The sequence below is a fragment of the Mus musculus genome, chromosome 11 (assembly GCF_000001635.26).
Source record: "Mus musculus strain C57BL/6J chromosome 11, GRCm38.p6 C57BL/6J".
Taxonomy (NCBI): domain Eukaryota; kingdom Metazoa; phylum Chordata; class Mammalia; order Rodentia; family Muridae; genus Mus; species Mus musculus.
This window is the reverse complement of record NC_000077.6, coordinates 119,538,053-119,548,203: the sequence shown is the minus strand read 5'-3', so window position 1 is coordinate 119,548,203 and position 10,151 is coordinate 119,538,053. Positions and strand designations below refer to the sequence as shown.

The following is a 10,151-nucleotide window of genomic DNA, read 5'->3' as shown; positions in this document are numbered from 1 at the left end:
GTTGACTATTTAGGAAGAAGAGGGCTGCGAGCGCATGGAGCCCGAACCACACGGGCGCTTAGTGTGGAGCAAGCGAACCGAGCTTGTCTTGTGGCCATTCTTCTTTTCCGAGCCCCGTTGGAGATTAGGGGTATTGGGCAGGTGCCCCACCATCTAATCCAGGCCCACGGCCGATCTCCTTCTTGGCCCTGTATTCTGGTAGTCTTCGGGGAAGCGGCGCGGGCCCAGGCGGGGGCGTGCGTGCGGAGGCGGTGGGAGGGGGCGGTGGCGGATCCGGGAGGGACGAGATGGGGAGGGCCGAGGTAGCTCCAGCCGCGCTCCCGTGCGACCCCCGCGGCGCCGCGGGGCCGGTCCGCACACAATTAAAGCGGGATTCCTCCCCCGCTGACGTCGGCGGCGCCGAGGCCCCTCCCGCGGCTGCATAAAAGGCGCGGGCTCCGCAGCGCAGGCGGCAGTGGGGGCCGAGGAGCGCGGCCGAGAAGACTGTGCGGCGTAGAAGCGCGGTGCTAGAGCGCGGGCCGCCTGCGGAGCGACTGCCCCAGCCAGCCCGATCCCGGTCTCAGCCCGATCCCCACCGGAGCCGAGCGGCCCCGGTGCTCCAAGTGTCCGGAGCCATGCTGGCCGGCCGCGCCGCACGCACCTGTGCGCTGCTCGCCCTCTGCCTCCTGGGCAGTGGGGCCCAAGATTTCGGGCCGACCCGCTTCATCTGCACTTCGGTGCCGGTGGATGCAGACATGTGTGCCGCGTCCGTGGCTGCGGGCGGCGCGGAGGAGCTTCGGAGCAACGTGCTGCAGCTCCGCGAGACCGTGCTGCAGCAGAAGGAGACCATCCTCAGCCAGAAGGAGACCATCAGGGAGCTGACCACCAAGCTTGGCCGCTGCGAGAGCCAGAGCACCCTGGACTCGGGTCCCGGCGAGGCCAGGTCGGGAGGCGGCCGCAAGCAGCCTGGCTCGGGCAAGAACACGATGGGCGACCTGTCCCGGACGCCGGCCGCGGAGACGCTCAGCCAACTCGGGCAAACTTTGCAATCTCTCAAAACCCGACTGGAGAACCTCGAGGTCCGCGTGAGCTGCGGTTTCCCCTCCGTGTTATGCGCCCTTCTGCCCTCGCCCACCCCATCCCGACCCGGTCCGGCACCCCCGTCCCCCCTTCCTTGCCTCTTCGGCGCGCTGATGCCTGACCGGCGCCTCTCGAACCCTGCGGGGCACCGAGGGCTGCCACTCGCTGGAGCTTCCCTCCAGGCCACCCCCGCAATCGCCCCAGGGACCGCGTCGCGGGCCTTCGCGCACGGTCCGGGCTGCACGCCTAACGGTGTGGTTTTCCCCTGCCCTTATGCCCCCGCAGCAGTACAGCCGCCTCAATTCTTCCAGCCAAACCAACAGCCTCAAGGATCTGCTGCAGAGCAAGATCGATGACCTGGAGCGGCAGGTGCTGTCTCGGGTGAACACTCTGGAGGAGGGGAAAGGGGGCCCCAAGAACGACACAGAGGAAAGGGCCAAGATCGAGAGCGCCTTGACCTCCCTACACCAACGGATCAGCGAGCTGGAGAAAGGTAAGGGCTCAGGGGAACGTGCTGCATGCTCTCCAGAGACAGCCTGCCTGGGTCCTGCTCCCTGCCCTGGCCTCTTGTCCCGGCCCCACTCTGTAATCCCTCCCCAGTTAGGGCTTCCTGCCCAGTTCCTAGGCTGGAGATACCTCTCCAGGGACGCAGCAGAGCTTAAGAAGGGATTGTACAGTACAGTCAGGACACTCGCAGGATTTTTTTTAAGTCTGATTTGTTTAATCTCCAGCAACTTTGCACAGTAGCTGTTTGTGGCCCAAGCCTTCCTTAGTAATGAAAGCCTTGCTTTCAGCTGGAATCTGTCACCAACAAAGATCTGGACACTAGCCTTCTGGGGCCATTGGGTATCTTTTCTGCCAATTGCCCAGTAGCCCTGGTGTCCTTTCAGGGTTTAGGGGTCCCTCTCTCTACCTTGAGCCCTCTCAATCGGTTTTTTTTTTTCCAGTGACCCATCTTGCATGCAGCTGCATTTGCCCTGGTCATGAACTCAGGCTGGTCCTTAGCACCTGCCTGGGTGTGCTGATGAGCTGTGCCCTGAAGTCAAAGAAATCAAACAAGGTTGTAAGAGGAGGAGGGGGCAGCCCCACTCAGAGCAGGGCCACGTGACCCTGCTCGGACTGCAAAATGTGCAGGATGGATTTAAACAGTGCCATCTTAAGGCGTGTTATGTAACTGAAAAACATCAAGGGAAAGAGGAACCTTAGAAGGGAGGGGTGGGAGATTCAGGACAGGAAAACACTCCAGAGAGATACTGGAACTGACCCCCCACCTCCCCAGACGACCGAGCCTGAATTAGCAGAGGTCTGCGCTAAGGGTCAGCTCTGCTCCGTTGCTCAGTTGCCTCGAGGGTGGTGTTGTTTCTGTCCTGTCCTGTCCTGTCCTGTTGCTTTCTAGAAGTCACTCTGAATTCGGGGACTAGGTTCCTGTCCGAATTCCTGGGATAGGGGTACAGCCATGAGCTGGCAAGGCAGGTGCATTCCTTGGCTCTAAAAGAGTAATGATGCACTGCTCAATGGGACCTGTTTCCCTGAGAATCAGTCACAGTGGGGGTGGGGGGGCAGGACCAGCCACAGGAAGTGTAGAGGTGGAGGTGAGCGTTAGACTTTCCCAGAGGATGCTGGTTAGCAGTCACGAGGTGACCAGGCCTGGAGCCTCAATTTCCAGGCAGCTCATCAGAGGCTCTGTGGTACCCTCAAAGCATCACCTTGGGGGCCCTGGTTCAAGGAAGGCTGCTGCCCTGCCTTTCAGTAGGTTCCAGGCAGCATCCCTGGGGGAGGCCTGCAACTCCCTCGGAAAGGTCCTTACAGCTGCACACAAAACTGCAGTGTATCCTGGCTTTACTGGAGGGGACAGGCTGTAGGGATGCTTGTCTCTGGTGGAGACTGAGAGAAAAGCCCAGTACAGTCAAGAGGTTCAGAGCACCATCATCTAAATCAGGTCGGCCCCCACGGGGGCAGCTCAGAGGGGAGCTAGCCTGGTTCCTTCTTCTGCAGCCACACCTTCTCAGTCCCTTGGCCAGTGTGCACTGAAGCAGGCCCCATTCTCTCCCCCATGCCTACTTTGCAGCTCACCAGCAGGCTCACAGCCTGTCCTGTGCGCTCCCCCTACCTTAGCCTCCCCAGGGATGGCACCATGTGGCAACAAGAGCTGGCAAGGCCCGGAGTGCAGAGACCTTGGGTCAGCTTTTCTTTGCCAGCTGGCCCTGGGCCCCATCTGCATCACGAGACATGATGGGGACCAGACACGACTTGTACCCCGAGCACTTGGTCAGGGTACAAGATGGCAGGACTCACTTGTCCTCCCTAGGTCAGAAAGACAATCGCCCCGGAGACAAGTTTCAGCTGACATTCCCACTGCGGACCAACTACATGTATGCCAAGGTGAAGAAGAGCCTGCCAGAGATGTATGCCTTCACCGTGTGCATGTGGCTCAAGTCCAGTGCGGCGCCTGGAGTGGGCACACCCTTCTCTTATGCTGTGCCTGGGCAGGCCAACGAACTGGTCCTCATCGAGTGGGGCAACAACCCCATGGAGATACTCATTAATGACAAGGTATTGCCCGTCACAGGGCAAAGCTCACCCAGGATCCTGGGTGTCCTCTGAGCTGCATGCCCACACCGCACCAGGGCTTGTGGGACTGCGGGTCTTCTAGAAACCTGGGGTGTGGGGTGCTCATTGGGGCTGTGGTTCTGAGAAAAATGTCTGCCCGGCGAGACTGGGGGAGGTGGAAGCTGTATCAGCTCGGAAATGGGGAGGGACATCTCCACCTGCCCTCATAATAAGAACAGGGAGAGCTGGAACATTCCAGAAAGAGGCCTTAGCCGGCGGAGGGGAGGGAGGGAGGGAGAGAGAGAGGGAGGGCGGGCGGGCAGAGGACCGTCCTGGGGATGTTCTAGTCCATTCTCCTTGTTTCTTGGCTCCTCCTCCACTGGTTGCTTGGCTGGCTTGGGCTCTCCATTTTGGTGACTATAGACACCCTAGAGTATGAAATGCTTCTAGAGACACTCCAGTGGTCTAGACCTAACTCAGTTTGCCCCTCCCTGGGAGAGGCCAGCTCCCTCTCACCCAGGAGAGGATAGTTCTCTCTCAGTTGAGCTTAGCTCCACGCTGCTTTCCGGGTTAGCGGAATTAGCTGCCAGATCTTAGCCCCCTCCTCTGGCCTCACCAGTAAACACAGAGTAGCTCAGCCCCCGCTAGATGCGGATCGGAGGCTCTTGTTTTTAACGCTGCACACTAGAATGTGTTGTACTTTCCCTGGTCCTGTGGGATCTGCTGGTCATGTGTCCCCTGCCTAGGGTGCATGAGGGTATGCAATGCTGCTTCAGGTCAGCCTGAGCCATTTTTTATAGCTCCACTCAGGTTCTCTGCAGGGGTTGGCTGCAGGCAGTGTAGGCCAGAGGACCTAGCCATCAGGGGTAGAAAGCTGGAAAAGATGAGAGAGACCCAGTGGGGAGGCCTGAGGCTGCAGTAAACTTCACCACCAGGGACACACACTCTGTCAGAGGCTCATGTTTTTCAGGAGAGGGAGGTAGTGTGTACACATGGGTCTTGAGGGCTCCTTGGCCAAGCTGCTGCCTTCCAGTGTGGATGCCATGGTTCAGTCATGGGTGGGGCTGGAAGATGCTAAGGACATCTGAGGGGGCAGTGCTGTGAAAGTTCAATACTAGCCCAACAGGAGTTGTGAAACTGAGTGAGGGGCATGGTGGCAGAACTTAAGCATGTCCTCAGCTCTGGGTAGCACCAGGCTACAGTGTCCATACTGTGTGTCCTCCTCCTTCCCAGGTGGCCAAGCTGCCGTTTGTAATCAACGATGGCAAATGGCATCACATCTGTGTCACCTGGACCACCCGGGATGGGGTCTGGGAGGCCTATCAGGATGGCACCCAGGGTGGCAATGGAGAGAACTTGGCACCCTATCACCCCATCAAACCACAGGGCGTGCTGGTGCTGGGTCAGGAACAGGTACTGGCCTGGGCAGAGGGCGAGGGAGGGAGTATGTGTGTGTCCATGGGTGTGTGCCGGGAACAAGTCACATCATAGTTCAGCAAGCTCCATGGGAGTGGGCCCAGGTCCCAGCACTCTTGGGAAACTGCAGCAGGCCTCTCTTTGGCACGGGAAGCCCAGTTCCACTTTTAGCAATGAATAATTTAGTTCCTGTGAAATGGTTCATCTCCCACTGGGCACGGACTGGGAGGGAGATGAGGGGACAGGAAGTCATCTTCCATTCCTGTTGAGCCATCTTGTCTTCCAGCAGATAGGGTGTTTGAGAGGGGTCGGAGACACTGTGGCCTTGGCTGCTGATGGCTCTCAACAACCTCTTTCTCGTTATTGCCCTGGGGATTGGGTGGTATCTCAAGACCCCTGGAGGGGTAGCTTTGCTAGGCTTCTCTGTCACCCAGCCAACCCCTTCTCTCTCTCTCTCTCTCTCTTCCCCCACTCTTCTCCAAAGGACACTCTAGGTGGAGGGTTTGATGCCACCCAAGCATTTGTGGGTGAGCTAGCCCATTTCAACATCTGGGACCGCAAGCTGACCCCCGGGGAGGTGTACAACCTGGCCACCTGCAGCAGCAAGGCTCTCTCTGGCAATGTCATCGCCTGGGCTGAGTCCCAGATCGAGATCTTTGGTGGAGCCACCAAGTGGACATTCGAGGCTTGTCGCCAGATCAACTGAAGGCTTCAGGCTAGGGCTGAGCCCCCAGCCCCAGCGCCTGCCCACCCTGCTTGTGCGGTGACCCATCGTCTCTCTTCTCCCCTCCCCCCAGGAATGACTCAAGGCCATGGCCCCTGCACACGCACACGCACACAGCCTGGTTGTCCTCCTTGTGCACTTGAAGCAGTCCCGGCTCTTCTCTGGCCCCCAAGGACACCCCCTTCTCTCTAGGGGCCCCACTATATCCTGGGCATACCTAGCTAAAGCAGGCAGCATCAGCTTTGACAATGCAGAATTTCGTGAGAAAGAGAGAGAGAGAGAGACAGAGAGAGAGAGACAGAGAGAGAGAGCGCGAGTGTGTGTGTAGGGAGGCTTTCTTCTAGAATGAGTTAGTTTGTTCCCTTCTTTCTGTGTGATTGTTGTAAGTTTCCTGATGGGTCGGCTGCCTGTGTGCCTCAGGGCTGGTGCGGCTTCCTGGACCACCCATTTGTCCTTGTTTGCAGACCTCTTTGGGAGTGATGTAGGTCTCTGTTGACATAAGTCAACAATGGTTTGTCAAGGTTGGGGGGGTGCTTTCCACAGGAATATTTGGGGGGGATGATAAGTGGAGTCTCTGAAATTCAAAGGCTGGTTGTCCAGGGATGGCACCACCTACCAATCAGCCCCTTCCCACGTCCCCATCAGGCTGTCTGCTGTCTACATCTGAGGGTGGCATGGGCTGAGCCCCTCAGCAGCTCTACCCCAGGACTGCTCCTCACCTCACCCTTGGCCTTCCTGCCTCCTTGTATCTTATCAAGGGACCTGTTATTCCCTTTCAGCTTCCAAAGCTACTTCAGCCCAGTGGTTCTGAGAGGAGAGTGCCCTTCCAGAGTCCCAGGACACAGGGCCTTGGCACCCACCCTTCTTCCTCCCTCTGGCAATGAGAGACCAGAGGCTTCAAGTGGGGGTCTCACGTGCTCGGTCTCAGCGCTAGAGAATACCGAGACCTGATCCACAGTCCGTGGGAATGGTCTCCCACGGCATTTTTCACAGCCATACTCCCTCCCCCCAGCGCACCCAGGCCCGGGTGAGCTAGCTCAGACCCCTCAGGGGCCAGGGGCTCAGAAACCTCTCATGTGGAGCCTGCTGGCCGGGGTGGGTCCTGCCATCCACTCCTGCATTTCATGGGGCACAAGCCCAGCAGCAGCCCCAACCTGCCACCGGCCTGAGACACTGAGCCCGTGGCTTTTCCTTATTGAAAGTAGGCATGAGTACCCCCTTCTGGGCCTTCTGAGGAGGGGGACGAAATGCGTGTGTGCACATGTGTCTGTTGAATGCTGAGGAGGCTGTGTCCAGGCAGGGTGGACCCCTGCATTGTTCCCCCCCGTGTTGTGGGCACACACCCAGTGACACCTGGACTATGTCTCCAGTAGCCTGACTAGCAGGAGGCTGGCAAGTCTTTCTAGAAACCTACGCACTGCCTGGCTCGTCTGCAGCTGCAGACACTTAATTCCTCAACAGGAGCAGGTTTTCCACCTGCTGTTCCTTCCAGGGGCACCTGTCTCCTTCCACACAGGTCCATGTTGTGTCTGAAACTAGTGCATCCGTGTCTGTCTGTGTGCTGTCTGTGTCACTGTTCTTGTGGGTGTCTGCACAGTTCCCTGGTCACTGCTCTGTGGTGCATCCTCTCTGAGGGTGCGGATCAGGCTGTGCTCCACCCGTTGTCCAGCAGTGGCTTTTTCTTAGATAATTGTGCTTCCTCAGCGCCCGCCGGGTTGTGGCATCCTTGGATCTGCGGGGATCTTCTGTGTTTGCATGTTCCTCAGGGTGGTGTGTCCCTTGCTCCCTTGGTCTGACGCGTGTTCCCTTGCCTGCATGGACTTCTCTGGTTCTGTGTTTGTGTGCTGAATGCCACCCAGTGTTCTGTGATCACCCATGTAGCTACTGAAAAATGGCTGGGTAAGCAAGCCAGGGGTGTTGGGGAGGTCAGGAGAGAGATCAACATGCCTCTCCCCTCCCCCTCCCCAGACATAGCAAGAAGCATTTCTAACATCTAGGTTGAGAACAAGCCTGAATGGTACCCATGGTTGGGAGAGAGAACTTGAACTTCAAATCGACTTTCCAGACCAGATCGAGCCCCACCCTTACTTTTAGCCTTCTGGGAGCCACCACCAGGCGAGGCCCAGAGCCGGCTATGCCCGGTGTACTCCTGCCAACCCCTGCCACCAGCCCCAGCCCCTGCCAATGCGGACCCCAGACCACTTGCACCCAGACGGGTGGGGTGGGAGCTGTCCGTTCAGGACCACAAGCCATCCTCTGCCCTGGCTTAGAGGGCAGAGCACACCCCAATGCTTCTGCCTCTGTCACTTCATCTCTCCACTCCTCTCCCTTCTCCTCTCCCCTGCGGCACCCACGGTGCCAGGGACAGACGCTGACATCTAGCTCTTGCCCTGCCCCTTACTGGAGTCTGTGCCAAGCCCTCCTCTCCGTCACTGTGTTCACACTTGGCACTTTGCTGGCCCTGAGAAAGGTAACGACAGCCGCAAATCTAATCCGCATATTTCCCATCGACTCCGTAATCTGATTGATGTTCCCTCTTGCACTGAATAATACATGCCTCTCTCAGGTAAGCCATTTTATAAAATAAGAGATAAAACGCACTGTCGAGACAGTGTTTGCTTCTGCCGATGGTGTCCGACAGCACCCTGGGCATTAGGGTGGTAGAGCTGCCACGGAGGCTCCCAGGCCCTAGGGGCTGAGAGCTCACTTGAATTGTAAGCCTTCTTGCTTTTGATAACACAGTATTATTTCTCTTACTGTAGAAGAAAAAGTTTATTACCAAACAAGAGTATTTTTATGAAAGAATAGGACAAACCTATAAATTATCTCAACCTATATCTCCCTTGAAAATACTTTCAGGCTCCGCCAAAACCTAGGACTGAAAGCAAGTATTTTGGAAGAAAGAGATACATTTTTGTATGCTTTCTTTTCCTTTTGTAGACGCCCGACTTATTTTCTAAGACTGCAAAGATCACTTTGTCACCAGCCCTGGGACCTGAGGCCAAGGGGTTGTCTTGTGGGCAGTGAGGGGGAAGGACAGGCTGGCCTGAGGTTCACAGTCATTCCAGTGAGCTCTGATGAGGGGCCACCAGATCTTGAGGGTGTGTAAGGGACCAGGAGGTTAAAAAGAAAGGCCCCTGATGGTGGGCTCTTTGTGTTGGAGCTGAAAGGTTATATGGAAGGAGATAAGAATTTGGATACCAGTTCTGAGCTTGATAGAAGGAATTAGGGTCACTCTGGCTAACATAGGGGTACAGCATCCTTAGTAACCCGAGCGTGGCTCGAAGTGGTCATGATTTCATCCAAAACACAATGTGTAAACTTACTCAGCTAACAATGGGAAATGTATTGCTTCTGTGCGCAGTGGACTTACGTGCAATTTGTTCAAAAGGGAACAAGTCATTGAGGAGAAACAAAAGCCCAATACTTAGAGTCCCAATTTTGTCTTATTTGCCAAAAAAAAAGCAACCCCCCAAGAGTTGATATTGTTACAATGTACATACTGTAAAATATGAAAGAATCGATGTATCTTACTTTTTCATTATTTGCTAACCAAAGCTGTACATTTTTCATACAATCCGCAGCCTTTTGAGTATCAAAGGGGTAAACCACACCCATCAGCCATTCTGGAAGTGCACTATTTATACTGGTATCCTTGCTTTTTTTTTCCCATTTTCTTGCTGAGATGACATGAATTGTTAAGTTTATTTTTACACAGTAAAGAGTGAAGAAAGACTGTGGTCTCATTGGATTCTTTCTCATGTGTGTGTGTGTGTGTGTGTGTGTGTGTGTGTGTGTGTGTGTGTGTTTGCAAGAACATATTCAGGCAAATGTGTATGCATTTGAAGGCCAGCGTTCAACACTGGTATCTCCTTCAGTTTCTCTCCACTTTTTTCTTTCTTTTTATCTTTATTTTACATATGGGTGTTTTGCTTGCATGTATGTACGTAATTATGCATGTATGTACGCCATTTGTGTGCCTTGTGTCAGCAGAGACTAAGAGAATGCATCAGATCCCCTGGAACTGGAGTTACAGGTAACTTGTGAGCCATCATATGGGGTTGGCAGCCAAAGCCAGACCATCTGCAACAGCACTCAGTTTTCTTAACTGCTGAGCCATCTTTCCAGACCCTCATCCCCACCCCCACCCAGCCTTATTTTTAAAAACAATTCTCCCACTGAAACTGGAGACTACCAATTCATCTAGCCTGGATGGTCAATGAATGAGTCCTGTGGATCTGCCTACCTCTGCCCCTGTCCAAGCTCTGGGGTTACAGCCACTGGTTTTTTTATGTGGGGGACTGGGATCTGAGCTCAGCTCCCCCTGCTTGCACAGTGGGCCCTTTACCCACTGAGCCATCGCCCTAGCCATCCTTGCACTGTTCCTTCTAAAACTTGTCAA

General features: G+C 55.6%; 1 protein-coding gene across 1 annotated transcript; it reads left to right on the top strand.

Annotated features, from left to right (window-relative positions):
* The first annotated feature begins 383 nt into the window (after positions 1–383).
* Positions 384–9,485, top strand: Nptx1 (neuronal pentraxin 1). The gene is made up of 5 exons (NM_008730.2): positions 384–1,058; positions 1,345–1,552; positions 3,368–3,612; positions 4,843–5,022; positions 5,510–9,485. The coding sequence occupies exons 1-5, from the start codon at positions 615–617 to the stop codon at positions 5,729–5,731; spliced, it is 1,299 nt and encodes a 432-aa protein (NP_032756.1). The 5' UTR covers positions 384–614; the 3' UTR covers positions 5,732–9,485.
* Positions 9,486–10,151: the final 666 nt, after the last annotated feature.

What these genes read in the sequence shown, in the direction of transcription:
- Nptx1 (NM_008730.2), top strand. Translation starts at nt 615, where the DNA reads ATGCTGGCCGGCCGCGCCGCACGCACCTGTGCGCTGCTCGCCCTCTGC. An exon ending in GATCAGCGAGCTGGAGAAAG is followed by an intron (nt 1,553 to 3,367) that starts GTAAGGGCTCAG and finishes TGTCCTCCCTAG; the next exon opens with GTCAGAAAGACAATCGCCCC. An exon ending in AGATACTCATTAATGACAAG is followed by an intron (nt 3,613 to 4,842) that starts GTATTGCCCGTC and finishes CCTCCTTCCCAG; the next exon opens with GTGGCCAAGCTGCCGTTTGT.